Source organism: Beta vulgaris, chromosome 5 (assembly GCF_026745355.1).
Source record: "Beta vulgaris subsp. vulgaris cultivar EL10 chromosome 5, EL10.2, whole genome shotgun sequence".
Classification (NCBI taxonomy): Eukaryota; Viridiplantae; Streptophyta; class Magnoliopsida; order Caryophyllales; family Amaranthaceae; genus Beta; species Beta vulgaris.
Genome location: NC_079206.1, coordinates 65413725 through 65434782, shown reverse-complemented (window position 1 = coordinate 65434782; position 21058 = coordinate 65413725). Strand labels below are relative to the sequence as shown.

Sequence of the window (21058 nt, the reverse complement as noted above, 5' to 3'; positions counted from 1 at the left end):
GCATAGATCTAAACCTCTAGACCCCCTACCATATGACTGGTACTGGATGTCAAATAAGCGCGGTGATTATTTTAGAATTGTGAATTGTCACATCTTTATGTCAAAGGCATGAACTTCATCGTCAAACTTGAATGTTTAAGTTGAAGGGATTTATTAAGAATTAAATGAGTTCAACAATACGATTATAAGGACACCATTATCAACTAATGAAGTTTCGAATCAGAAGGGATAATTAACTGTATTGTTCTCACCAAACACTAAAACATAATATAATGGCCCACAATTACTTATTGCTAATGCAAATGGCCAGACTAACTACAAACATGAGCCCTCTAACTGAGGGGACTACAACATGTAATACAAGAACCTCAAACGAGAGCGGACTTTAAAGACTTGATAAACTTCTCTAGATCTTTCAACCCTTCTTCAGGTGAATTGGCTTCGCCCAACACCTTCACAATGGCACTGCCAACAATCACGCCATCAGCTCCCCATCCGGCCACCTACAGTCCCATCAAAATAGCATTACAGTAGGTAAAATGTCATAAGCAAGTAGTATAATTCGGGTGAAGATAAAGCCTTTGATTAGTAAGTATTTCACCTGCTTTACATGCTCGGGCTTTGAGATGCCAAAGCCAACCGCCACAGGCTTACTAGTAGCCTAGTTACAAAAAGAGAAAAGGTCAGGTAAACATTATATTTATAGATTTAAAAGTAGTGATTTTTCTCAAAATAAAAGATACAATAGGTTTTAATTTAAATACAACTCCAATGTGAGATATTCATCTCCAAGATATAAGTTGTGATCAAGTGGCAAATTTGTAATAGAAATTAATATAATGAAAAACTTGAATGCTTACTTGCGATTTTCCCTTTCTCAAAAAATAAAATGTTTTTTTCTAAGTATTCATGAATATACATAGTCGTGGAATCGCATATATGGTCTTAGTTGTATATACAATCAAAGATTTGATATATTTTTTTTATTAGGTATATCTCGAGGATAACTAGATGAAATCATAAAACGAATAGAAACTGCAAATCATACAACGAATAGAAGGATCTTGCAATTCCTGGGAATGCTAAGATAAGTACAAGGAACCTCATCATAGTTATAGTTTCTTTTTACGTTAATTGCACAACAAGAAAAGCAAAGTAATTAAAACTGCAAATGTCACAAATGAACACACCTCTTTTATGTCATTAAGCAGTTCTTGTACTCGTGCACTAACATCTGATCGAGCACCTGTAACTCCAATTTGGCTCACCTGCTCATGAAGAGCTTATTCAGTATAAAAACAGCACGTCTTTGCCAGTAAGCATAAGCAAGCACCGATTTTTCGTTTTTAGATTACATATACTGTTTAGTTTAGTTTTCTCATTGGCTAGCATTCCTTTGCTGAGAAGCTGAACATCAATTATGAAGTACCAACACAAAAATGGAGCCAGCCAGCAATGGCATTGCCAAGAAACAGAACACACACACTACACATACATATCACAAGCACGTCACCCTGGGTCACACAATGTAAGAGGTTTTTCGTTTTTCAGTGAATTCTTACAGCTGTGGAAGTCTGTGAGAAGTATTTATGGTCAGTTCAAAGTCAAAATGACGTCATAAACACATGTCAACAAGATGCACAAGAATTTGTGTATCAACCAGCAGTTATCCATACAAGTACTTATATCACATATACATGCATTATATAACCAAGAGACTTACAAGGTAGACAAAGCCTTCAGAAGCTTCAACAATTGCCTTCATTCTATCCTTGGGGGTAGTTGGTGTAGTCAGCAGTACCTAAACGAATACACGGAATCAGATCAGGTCAGAATTAGTTTTATGTTTTCTTGTTAAGTGGTCAGAAGGTATACATTGTGTAATAACACTTCAATCATCTTAATCTTACCCGTCAAACAAATAGAAGAAAAAATAAACAGAGACAAAAGAAATTTAAGTATCTTCCAACATCGTTTTTCATGGTAGTCTTTCGTGTGTCCTATAAGTTTCAGCATCATAGATCACAAAAAAAAAAAAAAAATTTGGAATGTCTTTTAATTATATAAACTAGAAGGATTTCAACTTATGTTAACCTCATTTGCTTCCTAACAGTCTTGGTCATTTGGCAGATAGACTATGGAGTTCCTAATTTTTCTCAAAGGACTACTATCAATCCATAAGCTGATTAAACTCGTTATTCATGGCCTCTTTGAGCTCACCAAGAAAAGCAGAATAATGCTCAAAAATTGTGATCCACTGAGAGTATATGCCAAGGTTGCTAAGGTTCAGAATTCAGATGATATAGTGAGCTTAAAGTTAGTTCTCTTGAAGAATTATATAAACCTGAATATTAAAAGAAATAAGGAAAAGGAGAATGGACAGAACTATATACTCAGTATCCATACTATGACGAGGAACTGTACGTTCTACTACTCCTTTTGGCTAGCTTTCTAGATACAGCATAAACCCATAGTTTATATTATGCTAATACATTTGTTACTCCCTAGCACCAAAAACTAGAATTAACAAAATATTGAGTGCTTAAACGGGAAAACCTTACCAATTCAATTCCATGACTTAGAGCTTCCTTTCTCAAGACTTCTGTCTCCTCCAAGGGAACATCTGGAACAACTAACCCTGCAAGAATAGATGTTGGACTTTTAGCAACATATCAAGGATCAGCAAATACACACGAGCGAAAAATGTGTGATGATCTCTCCACATCCCACCAACCAACCAGTCACTGAAGGAATGGAGTAAACTTGCTCTACTAGAGTAGATATGCTTCTATTTCGAAATTGAACAATGCAGCTCAACTTGCAGTACTAACAATTCCTTCTCAAAGTAGAATATCAGTCCTACAACATTCGTCGGATCTAATAACAGTAGTGAACAGCTGCACAACCTGTTTAGACTTCCAAGGATGCTTGTAATATTAAAAAATCTATGAATGAGAAAGGGTATAGGGAAAAGAAGTAAAAGGAAAAGCATCATATTCAGAAAATAGCAAATAGCTAGCTCAGAGGCTCATTTAACAATATATATATCACATGAGATTGCCGGAAACAAATTGATCACATAATAGAAATCTATCAACTTTTACGCTATGCAATTGCAGATTCATATCTAATGTCTTTTCTCTTCTTCTGTTAAGTTTTCATTTTCATAGATTATTGTAACATAAATCCATTAACTTTTACCCTATGCAATTGCAGAATTGTATCTGATGTCTTCTCTCTTCTTCTATTTAGTTTTTATATTCACAGATTATTGTATCAATCTAGAACCTTATTAGTATTCCTTAATCTATAAAAAGAAAGTCAACTCCATCCACAGCTTTCACATGTAACGGCGAAATACACAATGCCAGCTGACAGTGGTTCTAAGATGTGGACGATGGGACATCAATAGAATTTTACACATACCATGGACACCAACATCTTTTATAGTGGACATAAACTTCTCAACACCACGCTTGAGTATCGGGTTGTAATATGTAAACAATGCAATTGGACAAGAAAGTTCTGGCACGACCTGTTAGGAAAGCATGATATTAGAAATGATAGAATTACCAATGTGAAACACTGCTTCAAAGAAAACTCAGCAAAGAGATAAAGGATCTTACATTCCTCAGCATGGAGATAACAGCATCATAATTGGTCCCCTGTAGCAAGGCACGTGTAGCAGCAGCCTACGAAGAAACACCTTACACTTAAGCTCTAACATGGTTTGTAACATAAATCATGTTAACAGATTTCTAAGTACCTGGATAACAGGACCATCTGCCAAAGGATCAGAGTATGGTACACCGACTTCTATTATATCTGAACCACAAGAATCAAGCACTTTCAATGCTTCAGCTGTGGTTGACAAATCAGGATCACCAGCTGTGATGAAAGGGATTAATGCCACCTTTGTCATACAAACATATCCATCGGGAGTCAGAATTGAAAAGGGGATAAGGAAAAAAAATACCGATAGAATCTGAATACATATATGAGTTCACATACAGCTTATTACGGACTGAATAAATTTTGAAACAAGAGAGATTTCCAGCTGTAACTAAAATTGGATAGAGAATTTTGCTTTGGCGAGAGTAATTTTACTAATATATTGGGTGTTGAAAAAAGGCATACGAAGCTACCTAAGAACCAAAAATTCAAGTATGTTGACACTCACTAGCAGATCTAACATGGATAATAGATTCACAAGTCTAGTTCTCTCCCAATTGACTAGATAAACTATATTGATTGCATGAAGAGTAAAATGTCATAGCAAGGCCATTATAACCTCATCAACAACCCTTCAAAAGTGGAGACATTTGAAGTGAAATAAGATTACTTCAAATATTTCTTCTATCCCTTGATATCTATTCCATTCTCACCTCTTCCTATGCCTCCCACTCACATACTCTGTAACTGTAAATTTCATTCATATTTTATGAGATTATCACCCCAAATAATTGAGCAACTAATATACATCATTAAAAGAAAAAGGGAAAAAAAAGCAGCACTTATCCCATCCACCATCACCCACTTCATGAATAAGGGTTTACCATCCGCATTAGTAAAGAATCATGTTTTTCACATTACTGAAAACAACCTAAAGTAGAATCAGTCAAGCAAGAATAAACCTACTTGTCAGAACCATTATTCAACAATATGATACCCTAGGGCCCAGATTTCCTAAGGATGGCAAAAGAGAGAGAAGGGATTCTTACTTTGTTTTGCTGCCTCAATCTATTGAATGTTTCTGAAAGTCCAACAACTTCTCGGGCGGTAGCAAGGGATGCCATTGTTGTAAAAGGTTTTTTTGCAGAAACGTTCACCACTCTGGGTGAAAATGAAAAACCAGGAAATGATTGCGTCTCGAGACGTCTCTGTTGCAGGAAACAAGCAGACTTGAGGGATATGGCCATCTGAATAAGCTCTTATCTAAGGGAATCTCGACCTGCTTGCTTACTCACTTCTGGCCCTCTAGGTCTGTTCCTTCAATTAGAGTTTGTGGTTCAGTTTATATGCTAAAAATAAACTAGATGGGTAAGAAAGTCTAAAGCATAATACCATTTACTTTCTACAAACTTGCTACCACATCTCATATACAGTGCATATTACGCATGACCCTTGATTATCCACAAACAATACCTTACAAATCCAAAATACCCTCTAGCACATTTATGAATTGTGAAGATCTATTTCCTGATTTGTTATGATCTACCCACAACTAAAATAATCTTGATACTGGTTTGGTTTTTGTTTAATACAATATATTCTTTTCAAATTATTTTTACCATAAACTAGAATTACATTTTTGGGAAATAATCAAAGTGAGCATGCCCTAACAATACTTTATATCAATGATTTTTTTCTAGATTGGGAAGATTTGCTTCCTAATTTGACTTGATTTCTAACTAAAACTAGAATTAGGTAATAAGGCAAAAAAAAAAAATCTCACCTTTATCATGTTAACTTTTCACTCTATCTTCACTCGTACAAGAGTTTACTCGTCGAACTTAAATGATCAATCTTATAGCAACAATTTAAGTGGAAAGAGTATGAACTAGAGTAAATAAACGATTTATTTGTAAGTTTCTTAATTTTTAAAACTAAATGACCAATCTTCTAGCAATTTATGAACCTACAACAGCATAGCTGAGTTCTACATAATTCTTTGTAGGAATGGATTCCAAATGCACATATAAAAACTACAAATTGCCAATTCATAGAAAAAAAAAAAAAAATCAGTAGTTAAATAATATCACTAATTTCATACTACAACAAACTATACAAACAAACTTCCGAGTTGAAATCAAAAGCAGACACCAACATGGCAACCATAGCCTCCATAGTGCTGCCTCTCACATTTTGAATATATTATATTTGCACATTTTACATTTTGTTCATTTGAGCAAAATAAGTGACAAATGAGCTAAAGAACGCGCTTGGAAGCACGTAGTTCTAGGTGAATTTGTACATGGCAACATCAATAAGTTGCTGACCCATTAAAAAGCAATTCACAAAATTAAATCCAAAACCTTTAATAGAAAGAAATATTGCGATATGAGAATTTTTAACCCAATATTCTTGAATAAAAAAGACTGATTTTTTAATTTTAATAGCAAAAGCTAATCAGAAAATACCTTTAATTCTCGAATAACAAGACTGATTTAGTTTGTAAACATTGTTATATAAACAAGAAAAATATATCCACATAACTTTCGAATTTGAGAAACCCTTGAAAAACCTTCAATTCTTTGTTAACATATCTAACTGAAGTAGAGCAAAAGAATAAAAAGTGATAAGAACAACTTTACCTGAGGTCAATGCGATGAAACAATGTATATCTACTGTAATTTGCTTGAGTTGGTGTGAGCGATGAAGAAACAATAGATAGGCTGTAATTTGTTTGAGCAAGTGAGGAGAGGAGAGAGATGAACAAAACCCAAATGTTTAGCACATGAGTAAGATGTAACTTTAAAAATTGGTAAAATAAAATCTTTGGACCGTTCTCGCACAAGACTCTCAAATAATCTCAAACTCCCAATTGCGAAGCACATATTTGGAGTAGGAATTGAACTGTAAACTTTGCTAAGAAATTTGTATTAATGTATATTTTTAAAATATTATTTGTTTTTTTTATTTAAACTAATGAATGATTATGCATATTAATGATCAAAGTTTTGCATACTCTCTGTTTTGAAATAAGTGCAATATGAAGCTCACGGGGAAGTATTAGTAAAAAAAAAAAGGACGTGATAGGCATCAAACTATATGATATTGTGTGTTGTCAAAAAACTATATGGTACATGATACACTATGGATTTATATCAAATGCTCTTATATTTTTGTACCAAAAAGAAGGGTACAAAAATAAATAGAAAAATAAATGCTCTTTGCAAATGGTACCGCTGTTTGGTGCTACGTTGATGTCATTTATAAGAGATTTCGGTATTAATAGAAGATTTTAGTCATTTCTAATACTTGTGTCATTTTTTGTACCAAATGCAATTTGGTATTTAGGTACTCATCAACTATTTGTAACCCATATCCGCTTTAAAGACTTTGGTTATATGACCTACCTATATCAACAAAATGCATTTTTTAACGAGGAACAAGATATATTTATGTATTTTTTAACAAGGAACAAGATATATATTTGTTTTAGGTAACTCACTTCTTAAGTTACTTCAATGTTAAACGTGATTGGCTCATAGTGATTTTGAGATATGTGACCTAGATGCTCATAAGCGACAATAAACTCGACTCCATTAAGAATAATGGTGTTACACTAGTTTTTAAAATTTATCGATGTTGGATCCTAAATTGAACCATAGTACTCCATAGTCCATAATCTATCCTACTTATTCACGAGTTCCCTTATCATACACCCGGATATAGCGGGAGAGCTAATATGAGTCACTTTCTCCCTCCTTATTCCTTAACCATTCCTTTCCCAATACATCTCAGACTCTCAGTTACTCAAGATATTCAAAACTCAAAGTGCAGCCCCAACCCAGTTCAGGCTACGCCGGACAGCCGGAGTCCGTCTACCATCGCGCCCACGCCCACGCCCACGCCCACGCCCACGCCCACGCCCACACCGCTCCTCCGACCTCCGCGGCTGCCGGCAACCATCGCCCATCAGGTATTGAAACTTGAAAGAGTTTAAATTTTATTTCTTTTACATTATTAATTTCCTAATTCCTATATTGTATATAAAAAATCTTTAATCTGGTTTATATTAATTGTAATTTGTGACATTTGCGTACATGTATGAATTGTGGAATTTGTGATTGATGCACTTTGTGAGTTTGTTGTTAAGTTTTTTTGTGAATGTGTGAATTTGTAAGATGTGAATTTTTATAAATTAGGTAGTGTTGATTAATTTATAATTTTCCATGATGATTTAGTTTTTTATGATGGTAATTTATTGATTGATTTTCATATAGGTTAATAGGTAGTTCATATGTGTTAATTTATTTGTATTAAATAATGAATATAGGAAACGATGAGTGATATACCTAGATCAAAAAAATCAAAGGCAATGGGAAAACAATATCTTCGACAATTTATGTTTAAGAAAATGAAATCTCAAGATAATTCATGTTCTTCAACGCTACCGGTAGATAGTGGTACTCCATCATCTAATTGTTGTGACCTCGCGATTTTGAAACCCTGGCTCCGCCACTGCCCGGGTGTAGTTTTGCTCATTTGAAACCTCTCCTTTTGCTCATTTGCATTTTTTTAAATGATCAATGAGCAAAAGCATAACTTGAGCTGTATGATAAATTTTTTTCTCATCCACATATTAACGATGCATGACCTTCAAATTTTTGTTGTTGTCTTGTTAATCAACTCACATGTCACCTATCATAGGGTTTCGTTTATCAACAGTAGCCGGCGAAATTCATTGTAAGGTATTTTTGATCGATTTTTCCCTCTTTTTTTTCTTTTATATGTGTATTGTATAATTAACTTTTAACATTACAAATTTTAGTGATCCACTATATCAGCACTTATAATCAGTTTCCAACATTCAATTAGACCTAATTATCTTGAGAATTGTGGCGAGTGGAGACTAAGAACTAAGAAAAATTGTGTATTATCATCATCAAATGATAATAAATATGTTTGTTTTGGTATTATATTTGTCTTGCTGCCTACATTATTCAATAACCGGGATCGTTAATTTCATTTTTCCTAAGTAGCGTTTTGACCTTGTTCAACCTCTACCCGCTACCTAAAACGCTAGTGCGGTAGTGCCAAACAGGGCCATAGTATATAAAAAGAATCACAATTTACCCCTATGTTTTATTATCAAAACCCATACCATTTTATTGCTAATGAAACCTAGATATGAACACAATTATTGTGATTTCTATATTTGTTAATGTATTTACTTATTAATGTAAAGAATCATTAATAGTATTTGGGTAAATTGTGATTCCTTTGTGTATTGCACAGGAGTTTAGACCATAGTATACTTGTTAATGTATTTACCTATTAATGTTCCGTCTGTTTGAAATATTTATTGTTTTCCTTGTAGAATCATTATATTGAAAAAGTGAGGGTAATTATCTACAAAGCCCACACATCAAAATTATGCTTGGATTGTCTTATGGAGAAATTTTCCTTCTACTTGGAGCAACTGCTGCTCTAATTGGTTGGTTTTCCATACTTGGTCTTTGCTTTATGTTCAAATGCAAAGTTTCCGTTTGTGATTTTAATTTATTTATAGAATAGGGCTTGGATTCTGCGTAATTGAATTTAATTATCGATGCTGCAATCAATTGGAAATTAACAGGGCCTAAGGATCTTCCAATCATCGCCAAAACAGCCGGTCGATTAGCTGGGCGCGCTATTGGTTATGTTCAATTGGCTCGTGGGCAATTCGAAAATGTCATGCAACAAACTCAATTTCGCCAGGTCTCTCCTATTATTGCTAATTAATGTATTATCTTTAATACTTCCTCCATTATGAAATAAGTGAAACACTCCTCTCAAAAAGCAATCTCACATAGAAGAGAGAAATGTTTCACTTATTTCAGAATAGAGAAAGTATGATTTTCTTTTGGATTTTTATTGTTGAAAATGCTGTTGTCTTTAAACATTATTTTGTGGTATTGATTATTGAGTTAATTTTTCAATCTGGATTATGGGATTCTTGCTGTAACTGGATAGATTGTTTATGTTGTCTATATTGGTAATTACTAATTTCTTCTAGGTCATTTTGGTCAACTGGAAGCAGCATTTTGTGAATGTCATACATCAGTGATCAGACTTGGCAAAAATGGATTTCACTCTCAGAAATTTAGGGTCTTGAAAATATGTTTCTCCTCTAATTTTGAAACAACATGCTAGTACAATAGAAATATAATTTTGGTTCAAATTTGACTCGTAACTGGTTGAACCTGTATTTGAAATTACCTGGCTGGATATGGTTTTAGTTGATCTAACTAGTAATGTACTCATTGCATCATAATAAAACATACTGGTGTTTCTTTCAAGGTAGTTTGCTGTTTTATTTCAATGTATTATGTGAAAACTGAAAAGCATGGATTGAATGGAAGCTAGCTATTTCTAGGCTTTATATGCTTGACTTATTGCTAATAGTGTGTGCCTCCTAAGTCCTATACTTGTTAATGTATTTACCTATTAATGTTCCTCTGTTTGTGTAAATGGTTGATGTTGAGATGCTTTCTTTGGGAGTCGATGATTTTTATGGCTGGCTCCTTCCAAACACATCTGCTGAAATCTGTTTTCCTCAACTTGGTTTTTAGGTAAATAAAGAATTGCAAGATACAATGGCACAACTAGAAGCTATTCGCCACGAAGTTCGCAGCCTATCCATCATGAACCCTGGCCCATTGACACGAAGGCTAATGGATAATCCTGATCAAGATACTACAGATGCAGGTAAACTGAGATTACGGGGGAAATGAATATGATCATGTTCCATTTTTCATGCCATGAATTACAACCAAAACATGTTTTTCTAGGGGCTACTGCCAATGCTCGGCCTTTAACTATCAGCAAAGAGAGCACTGCTGTAGGGGAACATCAGGAACAACATGAACATATCCAACAGCAGCGGCAGAAGCTTAAGACAGAGACCACCTTGTTTAAGGTTTTATAGCTGAGCAAATTACTGAGTGTATACATGCAATTTCATTTATGTAATATGGCAAACTTACTGAAATGATCTTCTCCAGGAGCATGGCTCAGTGGCTTCTGGAACATCCAATTTGTATAGCCAAGCAACTGCTTATGCTAAGTTGACAGAGTCCCCAGGTCTAAGAGTTGGGACAATGGAAAGTAGTGTTAATGTTGACACGGTTGATGACAGACCTGGCCTTCTGTCAGTCCTTCCTGTATCTGCTGAGAGCGCAGGTTTACTTCCAAATCGTCAAGGTATCACTTGATGCCATTGGAAAAGACCACTTCTACTCTCATAAAAATTTTCTTGAACTGCTGATATATTGGAACCAGCAGAGGCTGACTTGTGAGTCATTGTCTCAGGTGATATAACAGGGTCTGACATTGTTCTAGAAGCTGTTTTAGAGGCAGAAGTTGCACGCAGTGCCAAAGAATTTTTCTCCCAGCCAGAAAATCAGATCAAATCTGAATGATTTTTGTAAGTTCTTTTTGAGATATGTTTATATGCTCATCCCTACTCCCTAGATACTGCTACATTTCAAGCTATTTTGCTAGTTGCTTATTTCCTTACATTATTCTTAGGTGTAGATAATTCAGCATTAAAAATTTGAAAATAACTTCAGTTGCAGTGCTTTCTGTTGACTGCCTTTGTGCAACTGTGACTGTAGGCTTGTTTCTTTCATGTTGCCTGTAGAAGTAGCACAAATTGGAGGGATTATATCGTCTGCATGCACCTACGGAGATCAAACATTACAAATAATTTAGAACATTTAGAATGTTACTATGTAATCTTTGTCTGGAATCGCTGGTAATGAGGTCATAGTCGAACATATGCAGCTCCTCGTAATGCATACAGTGGTTTCTTCACTAATTTATAGTTGACTATCAAACTGTAACAAACTGGTTAGCACCAAGCTATTACTGAACCCACTGATAGGATTCTTACTCACACAGAGAAAAGCTCAACAAGACACAGAGAAATGAGGTGAGTTTGATTGAATCAAAAGGAAATACAAGATAGTTTCTAGGCTTCGAGAAGCCAAGATCTCTCTCAATACTACTAAGTTACTACACAATTTTCTGGATAACTTTCTTCTATTCACTACCTCCTATTTATAGCTATTGCAGCTTTCATTCTTCCTAATAACGTTAGAAAAGGGACACCTCATCTTACAGCTCATCATTCTCTGTGATTACAGAATATGATCTGACATTTCTGATATTCTCTGCCATTTCTTTTTGATGACCGTTACATATCTTTCTTCCCCATGACTCCTCTCTTGCCACGTCTATGATAGGTCAACAGTATTGGTGGGCGAGGTTGATTTGTTGCACAAACATGCTTCAGAGCCAATTCAGATTGCAACCAAGAATTGACTTGACCTGGGGTTTAGAATTGAGGTAAACATGTCATAGTTTAAAATATTGAGACTTGAGAGTATTGGGTATTGGTGCAGATAAATAGGCTTCTGATGCCTTCAATGTGTTGAAGGCCTGGTGTTCATTGTTGCTGGATAACCTTTTGCTCCCTTGATTATATAACGTTCATTATATATGGGTTTGTTGATCCATTACTCTTAGCGGAGGTGGTGGAGGGAGGAAGATAGGGAGCCGAGACCAAGACATGAGCCAGATAAACCTGTAACATAATATAATATGGTTGACATGTATCTTAGAGCTGCTTAGCTGGAGAATATATCTTTTCTCCCTTTTAAGGACTAGACATAAGGATTCGTCTAGTAGGAGCCCATCTCAAGGTGCTAAGGATTAGCTTAGCTTTACAGATTCCAAAGCAAGGAAGTAGAAGAATTTGATTGCTAAATCTGAAAACTCGAAAGAAACAATATAGAGGATACAGGATAGTTACAAGCATGAGACTTGCTCTCCCAAAATGTAGAGCAAACTAACAACAAACTCTTAATAATTTTCAGCATACCTCTCTTTTCCTAATATGCTCTCTATATAGAGCTTTTCCTCTAACAACATCATATTCTCCAAGCTACTCGCGAGTTAAATTAAAATTCTACTACCGTCTACCAGAAGTGCCCAGCCTAAATATTGATGCTTAACACAAGGGTCTGATGCTTGTATGAATAATATTATACTTGTGTGAATTGGCACAATAGCACTTCTCACTTATATTTATTTGTGCTCATTAGTAATCACTCCTTGCTTAATCTAGTTCTTTCCCCTTTATCTTACTATGTTCTTTCCAACTTCAGAGTTCAGAGAGACAGAGACAGCTGGGCTGGCAAACTGTGACTCCATGTGATACCTTTGCTTTGATCCTTTGACATTACACACCATTGTTTTTATACTGGTTCCAGCCCCTTTCATATATGCAAAAGCTGAGACCAAAATGCCTAACCCATAGCTGTTGTTACTTAAACGTTAAAACTTGAATTATTTTCGCCCCTTAGAGTGTCATATGCTGCATCTTGTAACAGTGTATGATGCATATGATGGGCTGCATGTACAAACAATTTTCGTGGGAGGTTTGGGTGGTAGGAACTCGAGAAGGAGGGTTTAGAGGATGGATAATGATTTTTTATTTAGGCTCCGATGCTCCGTTCACTTGACTATTATGAACTGAAACAAGCAAAACTTGATTTTAATTGATGAAATCGATTTGAGCTTATTGATTGATTTTTATTATTCCGTCTTTAACTCACTCTTTAGTGCTATTCTCTTATGCAGTCTACTGTTTTTGACTGAACAAAACATATTTCTACTTATTAAAAATGATCTTTACTGAATATTGATTTTTGAGTTGAAGTGAAGAGGGCCTTAGGTTACTGAATGATTTTTATGTAAGCAAAGACTTGCAGAACATCTGATTGCAGAAAGAACTACTTACTATACTTAGAATCACTGGTATATCTACTGTGGAACCTTTTCTCAAGAGCTGTTATGCTAACATGCAAATCCTTGGAAGATGCTTTTACGTTAACATGCAACTCTGATTCTGTTCTTCAGGTTTGCTTGCAAATTGCTATCATCTCCAATATTCGAAAAATTGGTCTTGGGTTGATGTATTGCTGCAACCGCTTGTGAATTGTGATTTCTATCTGCGCGTGCAAAATTTTTCTGGCTTCTGGTTCATCTTATTATATGATCATATAAAACTCAAGATTGGCTCAAGCCAAAGTTCAGAAGCAGGTGTGATTGCGCGATTCCTGGGATGTGCAGTAGGCATGAGTGTGCTGCCCACGAAGCCACCACAAAGAATGAGGCGTCGAAGCACATGTATATACTTCTTATTACTCTACAGAACTTAGATTTACGGTAGTGTTGTAACTCGTCAGAATTTGCATTTAGACAACATTTGGTGCATTAGATTTATAATATATTTGGTGCAAGTATTGGAATTGTAATTGATTGAGCCATTGGTCTTGCAAGAGACCGTCTACTTTTAATTCAAAATCAAGCACGGTCCAAACTCAATATTTGGGAGAGAAATGACCACCTTTATGAATATATTGACTAGTTTAATCACATTCTTTAATCTATTTAGCGAATAGTTAATCCATTCGAAATGGATAGTTAGAGAGAAAGAGAACTCCCAAGGCGTGATCTATTCTATTAGATGAAAATGAAAAGAGATTTGTCTAAGTCACTTTGTTTTTTTTTTTGTCCATAAGTCTGTCGGGTCATTTTTTAAAGTTGTCTGTTGTAGTTTGAGATTCAAAGGAAAACAAAGGAAGGTAAGAGAAGGGATGACTAAGTTGGTGCGAGATGGCTAGGGATAATGTTGGGTTAGAGGTAGATTATGAAATGGACTTGTTGGAACAATATAGGCTTAAATTGTCTAATTTTAATATAAAAATAGACCGTCTATTCTATTAATTTGCTACGAATTATATGCTTCGAAACTCGAGCTCAGAATAATTGGCAATACTTTAGTCCTAGGGATTAAGAATAGCTACTTTACAAAGTTATGTTAGGTGGAGTGAGAAAATACTCCAACGAATACTTTCTAATCAACAATATATCTTGATGTTGTGTGACATAATACTATCTAAGTCATTGATTTAGACATACCCTTTTAAATCATTCTCTAAATTCCAATTACTATTCCAATTTTCAAACCCTTTGTTATATACTTAGCTTAGCTTAATTTTTGCAATTTCCATCTAATTTCAATCTCATACTAGCTTTTCAACTAATTTTGACAAATAAAGTCGAAGAAAGAAAATATAGATTCCACCCAAAGTTTCAGGTAATTATACTTCCTCCGTTCTGTTTTAAATGAAACATTGTGTGAAATGATACTATTCATTGATCAATTTTGACTCCAATTTATCGCCATTATATAAAGAAAAACATAGTCAAGTGGGATCTTGTTAGATTCGTCTCAATGCATGCTATCAAATTATAACTTTTTTATATTTTTTACGTTTGCACAACTAAAGATATTAACGATTAAAGAAGCGTGTTGGGTTGCGTGAAAAAGCAAACGTTTCATTTAAAACAGAACGGAGGAAGTATATAGATTTAGTGGGAAATGCCTATGAGGCTAATAAACATCCTCTTTGTTTATGTCATAACCACTAAAGTAAAAGTTGATGCTAATCAACCTGACTAGATGCATAAGACAGAAACTACACTTTTTCATGATATTTTAATTTTTTATAATTGGAAAAAAAACTTTATCAATAATCTACATATTGTTTGAGCCCATTTTCCAAGTTAATAATGATGTTAATTATAGATATAACCATAAGGATTAAGGTTACAAGAGGCTATTTTTTTTTTATTAGGAAAGATAATTGATCCGAAAACCAACTCCTAATATGCTACTAGCCTATAGGCATACTAGCTTAGAGGTTGGGTACAAGACTAAACAATCTGGAAGTAAATGTCCAACATATTGTTGGGATGAGGATTTGAATCCTGAGTAAAACCCTGACATTCGGGATGGTACTTCACTGAGATGCCACCTCTCCATCTGATCTAAAGAGACTATAAACCCTTGTCTTAGTTTTAATTATTTTAGAAAAACACATGTACATTAGCTAAGCTTTACGGTAAAACTAATGCCATTCTATTCACTATCACAATAAATCAAAATCAAAATTAAAATTTATAATTGATAAGTTCAAATAAATTCAGAACACTAAACTATCTAGTGAAGTTGTTGTTATGCTTTTGACTTCTACCTACAAATACAACACCTTACAACTTTGATTCATTGAACCAAAGTACAACTCCATTAAACTTTTAATTATAAAATCTACCATATAAAAAAATTCTAATTTCAATGGATTCTCATGAGTTGTTTCCATATAAAAACTACACAAACCCTATATAATTATTATTAATTACTCTTCATACAACCCTACAAAAATGACATGGCATAATTCAATTAGTGTCTTCAACTCCATCATTACATGATTAAGACTAAAAATAGATAATCCTAAACAAGTCCAAAACAACACGTTATTTAAAACCTACCTTTTTCATAATTATTTCTTCCCCATTTCCAAATTTCTTTACAGCTGCCCAAAACCCAAAAAAACCCACCATTTTTTTTATAAAAAAAGTCACCAAACGCCCAAAAATCCATCATTTCTTTGTTAACAAAAAGAACCCAATTGATAAAAATCTCTTCTTTTCTTTCTTTCTTTCAAGTTTCACTTCAATGGCGAACAACCCAGAAACCCCAAATCAAGATTTTCTGGAACAACTTCTTGAGATGCAAACTTATGCTGCTGCAGCAGCAGCAGCAGCTGCTGGAGACCCGAATTTGGCGGGTACTGACATGAATATGGGCCCTGGAGCTCCGATGATGCTCCAATTAAGCTCCGGCCCAGGTGGGTTTCATGGGCCGCCCGTTTTTCCGTTGGGCTTAAGCTTGGACCAGGCTGGAAAGCCCACTTCTGGGTTTATGAAACCAGATGAGGGTTCAAGTAGTGTTAATAAGCGTTTTCGTGATGACCCACATCATCATCTTGTTGATGCTGCTGCAAATTCTGGTCCAAAGAATGTAAGTTGAAGTGGGTTTTTTTTGTTTTGGGAAAGTTTCCTTTTTTGGAAGTTTTTTTTTTTGTGGGTGTGTTAAGGATGGAGTATAGAATTTTGGGTGTGTGAGAAAAATGTGAGGAATTGTTTTTTTTTTTTAAAAAAGTAAAAATTGAATTTTGAGTGTGTGAAGAAAGAATTGTTTGAAAAGAAATGGATTTGGGGGAAAGAGTTTATTTTTATGGAATTTTTGCATGTTGCTTAAGTTTGTTGATGTTTTTGTTTTGGTAGGAGAAAATTCTGAGATGTTTAGTTAGGAATTTTTGTTGATTTTGAGATTGATAATATTAGTTATGAGTTTTATATCCATTTTTGTAATTGTTATTATGGAGACTGCTTGTTAGTTTGCAAGAAATTGGTGTGCATAGAGATTTGGTGGCATATGCTGAGTATGGATAAGAATTAATCATGAATATGATATTGGGTAAAGTTATAATACATCATGGTTGTTTAGTTCACATGGAGGGTGTGAGGAAAAGCTTAAACTTTTGTATTGTTTAATCAAAGGTGGTTTTTAGTGAGGATTTGTTTGGTGTGGACTTGTTTTTCAGGTTTACCATGGCCAGCCGATGTCGAATCCGGTTCCTGTGGCACCTCATCAACCTGCTATTCGTCCTAGAGTACGAGCTAGACGAGGACAGGCTACTGATCCCCATAGTATTGCTGAGAGGGTATGATTTATTTTCTTGTTTGGTGTTAGAGAAAGTTAAATTGGTCATGATGAATGAATCCCATTGGCATAGTTCTGATGCACTAGAGAGTTTGAATGCAACTCTTTCTTTCATAATCTATAGGGGAGAAGAGGTTGCATCTCAGAAACTTATGTTATCGGGTTATTAATAATGAGGGTTTAATTATTTTTGATGATGAACTCTTGATTAATGAGGATATTCATACTTCCTACTTTGGCCTACACTATTAGCCTATTAATTATATATAGGCTTTGTGAATTTTATGCCTATCGTGCTGCTGGCTCAAATTACGTTTAGGATAAGGTTTACATTCTTGATATATCGTATGAACCATTATGGTACGTATCGGCTTTTACGTGCTCAAATCCTCTCTTTTTTTTTTACTGAACAGTTGCGAAGAGAAAGAATTGCTGAAAGAATCAGGGCATTGCAAGAGCTTGTTCCTAGTGTCAACAAGGTCAGTTTGCCTTCTGTGCTTTACCAGGATAACATTGTTTCTCTGGTGCTTAGATGTCTTCCTCTTGTCATCTGTCGGTGAATCATTATGCCTTAGGCCGCAGTTTTATTCTGAACATGACGAATACTGTTTGGGCTAACTTGATTAAACAATCTTGTGATTAGAAGTCTATGATGATCGACACTCTTGCTAATTAGCTGCAGAAATATACCCCTCTTTGCAGTTGTTGGCTCTGAGCTCTGCTTTTATAACACCTCTCATTAGACGCACTTGTGCCCTTGTGATTAAGGTGATTATGTGCCTACATGGAGAATTACTGAATGGTTAGTCGCACTTGTGCCCTTGGCAAATGCTCACCCTAACCATCTCAAGATTCCATAAATTAGTGAGTTTCCTTTTTTTTGGGCATTAGGCCTTGGTGATATTCACTGGCTCGACATTGTTCAGATTAGTTTTTTCCTACGATAATTTCATTAAGAGGGGTTTGCACCATAGCTCCTTTCATTGGTAGGTCACTGATGTGTTCAATGAGTCCATTTGTTTACCTGCAAGTATTAGATAATTGATTTATTTGGATATGAACACTGTTCAGAAGAGTTTGTTTATGTTAGGTTGTAGTCCTTGAATCGTTACGTATTGTGCCGTTTGTTTTTGCAGACGGACAGAGCTGCAATGCTTGATGAAATTGTGGATTATGTGAAGTTTTTGAGGTTGCAAGTTAAGGTAATATTGTGTGCTGGTTCTTATATTTTGCTGATTCCCCTGTCTCAAATGGAAGCAAGTGAAAATTAACATTAACTTGCTCACTGTTTTTGTCATCTTATTTTGCTAGCATTATGACATTCCATACTGTTCTATTCTTAGAAAAGAAAAGGTTTTGTAATTTAATATATAAGCATCCGATGAATTACCCCATCCATTTTCTATGAACAGCTGACACATGGATGATGGACCCATATTAAGAGCCTAATTGTTAAGTAAATAATGCCCTATGATCCTAGTATGATCTTTCATCATTTTCTATTATGACTTCATGATACAGTTTTCTAATATCCCTTGCATTCGACCCACAATCATGTCGGCCTCCCTATAGTTAGGCTCTCCATTTAATATGAGTGTCTATACCAAACACTATGATTAAATCATTATAATTAGATCAATCCTATTTTATATTAACCTGTACAGCTATCTTGTTTAAAAATTGCTTTGCTCTTTACTTCAATTAGAAGCTTGCTCACAATTATTATAGTGTAGTAGCTATAAAATTATAAACTTTTTGTGATGCTAATAATCATCAACCATTGATTGACAGGTTTTGAGCATGAGTAGATTGGGTGGAGCTGGTGCAGTGGTGCCACTCGTTACAGACATGCCAATATCATCCGTTGAGGTATAGAAAATAAAACACTATATCATGTGGTATGAGAGAAAGAAAAGGCAATGAGTAGATTGACTGTTTTCCATCTCAGATAATCTGATATGCATTTGAACATTCCATTAATGTCGTTTTCTTTTCCCGACAGGAAGAGGGTGGGGAAGGTGGGCGAGGTCAACCCGTGTGGGAAAAATGGTCTAATGACGGAACTGAGAGACAAGTTGCAAAACTCATGGAAGAGAATGTTGGGGCCGCAATGCAATTCCTTCAATCTAAGGCACTTTGCATCATGCCTGTCTCACTTGCATCTGCAATCTACCACACTCAGCCGCCAGATGCATCGTCACTTGTGAAGCCCGAGTCAAACCCACCTTCATAAACCTCTTGTATTAGAAGGTGATAATCCCTAGTTCCCTTATCTTTAACTCGCTAATCTGATCGGGGTCCCGCCAATATATATATTATATATTTTACTGTCAAAATTCAACCCTCCAAAGAAGAAATCAGTTCAATCATCTCATCTTTGAAATTTGGTATCAAAGTCAGATACCATAGTGCCCAACTTTTTTCCCTTTTATCCTTTTGTCAACAAATAGGGACTGATATCATGGCTTAAAAAATGGAAGCACACCTCTAACATTAGTCTTTGTTGAGTTCAAGTAAAGGCAAGAAATGAGAAATTGTCAAAGCTTACACTTGATATACTCTGTTTCTCTGTCTTTTTTCTGAATTTTTGAATCATAAGGTGGAGAATAGTGGTGGATGACAAAAGCACTTTATGTAATACTTCTACTATTTTGTTAGTGGAGGGTTGTCAATTTTTTGCTCTTTGTTAGTGGGTGGTGGGACCTTGATAAAGGAATGAATGGATTAGTACATATGTGTCTTTTGTAATTTGTAATGAAGTAATTTCTTATCAGGAAAGAGTGCAGATTTTAGAAAAGGATAATGTTTGGTTGTTCTGAATGTTTTCTTTTCTTGTATAGTCCAATTCATACCATTTAAATTATGTTATAGTTTGGTCCTTATTTAGGAGGGTAGTTGGCCTGTGTTTCAAAAAGTCAGCTGACATTTTTGATATACCTTTTGTCCTCCATCTCCTGCATAATTATTTGCCTGTTGAATCTTTTTTTTTTTTTTTCTTTTGAAGGGAGCCCATTTGTTAACTTTGCAGTTTAGGTGGTTCTTCACTAGTCTCATTCTGCTGCCAAAGTAGCTGTTGATTTTTTTACACCAACCTCCTTTAAAAGGAGTCTAGCAAAGTCTCTTTCTTAAGCACTATGAGTTTACTTATTTGTTTTCTTGTGTAAAGTGGGGTAGTTGGGTTTTATCTTAAGCTACTCTAGTTGTTAGAGAGTTAGGCACTTGTGACTTGTGTGAGAGCCAGGGAGGATTGTAGGAGTTGGGGGAAAAGAAACTCGGAACTCGAAACTCAATTGCGTTTATTAGGGTTGAAAACTCGAATGCCCTTACTAGAAGTTAAACTTGAATGGAATAGGAACACTGGGTTCGCTTTGTATTAGTGGAGGGAAAGGGGTGAAATCTATGTCTTGGGTATTCGTGTTGGACACAGGTATGTTTCCGAGTGTCCAATTCAATTTTTTTTTTGAAATTTTGATACGATTTAGGTCCAAAATAAAGTGTTGTAAAGGTAGATAAAGACTTCGATCAACAAAACACAAGCTCTTATATGAGATTGTTTTGCAATTAGTTATTGCGACGTTAGGGTGACTTATTATATTTTGGTAATAAATTTGCGCGTGTTACAATTAGCATGAAATAGTTTTGTTGAAGGCTAGCTGAGGGCGAGAGAGTTATTAGGGCTCTGTGTTATATTCCGAGCCCATCCTGACCCGT

At 35.1% G+C, this 21058-nt stretch overlaps 3 protein-coding genes across 10 annotated transcripts; 2 read left to right on the top strand and 1 right to left on the bottom strand.

Moving 5' to 3' along the window:
• Window positions 1-132: 132 nt before the first annotated feature.
• LOC104894586 (tryptophan synthase alpha chain) lies at window positions 133-6478 on the bottom strand. Of its 3 annotated transcripts, none has more exons than XM_010680852.4 (10): window positions 6315-6478; window positions 4722-4989; window positions 3767-3913; window positions 3627-3692; window positions 3427-3535; window positions 2562-2638; window positions 1724-1801; window positions 1191-1268; window positions 602-661; window positions 133-503 (listed from the first exon to the last, which is right to left on the bottom strand). In XM_010680852.4, exons 2-10 carry the CDS (start codon window positions 4917-4919, stop codon window positions 369-371), a joined length of 948 nt encoding a protein of 315 aa, XP_010679154.2. In that variant the 5' UTR covers window positions 4920-4989; window positions 6315-6478; the 3' UTR covers window positions 133-368. The 3 variants fall into 3 exon arrangements, with proteins under 3 accessions (XP_010679154.2, XP_010679155.2, XP_010679156.2); XM_010680853.4 differs by having other exon boundaries at window positions 4722-4983; XM_010680854.4 differs by having other exon boundaries at window positions 4722-4880; window positions 6315-6477.
• A 917-nt stretch (window positions 6479-7395) lies between these two features.
• Window positions 7396-14100, top strand: LOC104894587 (hypothetical protein). 6 transcript variants are annotated; one of them, XR_007274007.2, is made up of 9 exons: window positions 7396-7645; window positions 9047-9163; window positions 9305-9426; window positions 10281-10416; window positions 10500-10627; window positions 10713-10911; window positions 11020-11134; window positions 11955-12057; window positions 13633-14100. XR_007274007.2 is itself a non-coding variant. In XM_048643950.2 (9 exons), the coding sequence occupies exons 3-8, from the start codon at window positions 9103-9105 to the stop codon at window positions 11127-11129; spliced, it is 756 nt and encodes a 251-aa protein (XP_048499907.1). In that variant the 5' UTR covers window positions 7397-7645; window positions 8377-8417; window positions 9047-9102; the 3' UTR covers window positions 11130-11134; window positions 13633-14100. The 6 variants fall into 6 exon arrangements, 5 of the variants coding, with proteins under 5 accessions (XP_048499909.1, XP_048499910.1, XP_048499908.1 ...); XM_048643950.2 differs by lacking the exon at window positions 11955-12057 and adding an exon at window positions 8377-8417 and having other exon boundaries at window positions 7397-7645; XM_048643952.2 differs by lacking the exons at window positions 11955-12057; window positions 13633-14100 and adding an exon at window positions 12879-13616.
• A 2016-nt stretch (window positions 14101-16116) lies between these two features.
• On the top strand, window positions 16117-20150 carry LOC104894588 (transcription factor UNE12). Its single transcript, XM_010680859.4, has 6 exons — window positions 16117-16642; window positions 17229-17348; window positions 17761-17826; window positions 18484-18549; window positions 19139-19216; window positions 19350-20150. The coding sequence occupies exons 1-6, from the start codon at window positions 16298-16300 to the stop codon at window positions 19578-19580; spliced, it is 906 nt and encodes a 301-aa protein (XP_010679161.1). The 5' UTR covers window positions 16117-16297; the 3' UTR covers window positions 19581-20150.
• The last annotated feature ends 908 nt before the right edge of the window (window positions 20151-21058 follow it).

What these genes read in the sequence shown, in the direction of transcription:
- LOC104894587 (XM_010680855.4), top strand. Translation starts at nt 9,103, where the DNA reads ATGCTTGGATTGTCTTATGGAGAAATTTTCCTTCTACTTGGAGCAACT. An exon ending in AACAAACTCAATTTCGCCAG is followed by an intron (nt 9,427 to 10,280) that starts GTCTCTCCTATT and finishes CTTGGTTTTTAG; the next exon opens with GTAAATAAAGAATTGCAAGA. An exon ending in TCAAGATACTACAGATGCAG is followed by an intron (nt 10,417 to 10,499) that starts GTAAACTGAGAT and finishes ATGTTTTTCTAG; the next exon opens with GGGCTACTGCCAATGCTCGG.
- LOC104894588 (XM_010680859.4), top strand. Translation starts at nt 16,298, where the DNA reads ATGGCGAACAACCCAGAAACCCCAAATCAAGATTTTCTGGAACAACTT. An exon ending in CCCATAGTATTGCTGAGAGG is followed by an intron (nt 17,349 to 17,760) that starts GTATGATTTATT and finishes TTTACTGAACAG; the next exon opens with TTGCGAAGAGAAAGAATTGC. An exon ending in TGCCAATATCATCCGTTGAG is followed by an intron (nt 19,217 to 19,349) that starts GTATAGAAAATA and finishes TTTTCCCGACAG; the next exon opens with GAAGAGGGTGGGGAAGGTGG.
- LOC104894586 (XM_010680852.4), bottom strand. Translation starts at nt 4,919, where the DNA reads ATGGCCATATCCCTCAAGTCTGCTTGTTTCCTGCAACAGAGACGTCTC. An exon ending in CAGATGGTCCTGTTATCCAG is followed by an intron (nt 3,693 to 3,766) that starts GTACTTAGAAAT and finishes GTTTCTTCGTAG; the next exon opens with GCTGCTGCTACACGTGCCTT. An exon ending in TTATCTCCATGCTGAGGAAT is followed by an intron (nt 3,536 to 3,626) that starts GTAAGATCCTTT and finishes CTTTCCTAACAG; the next exon opens with GTCGTGCCAGAACTTTCTTG.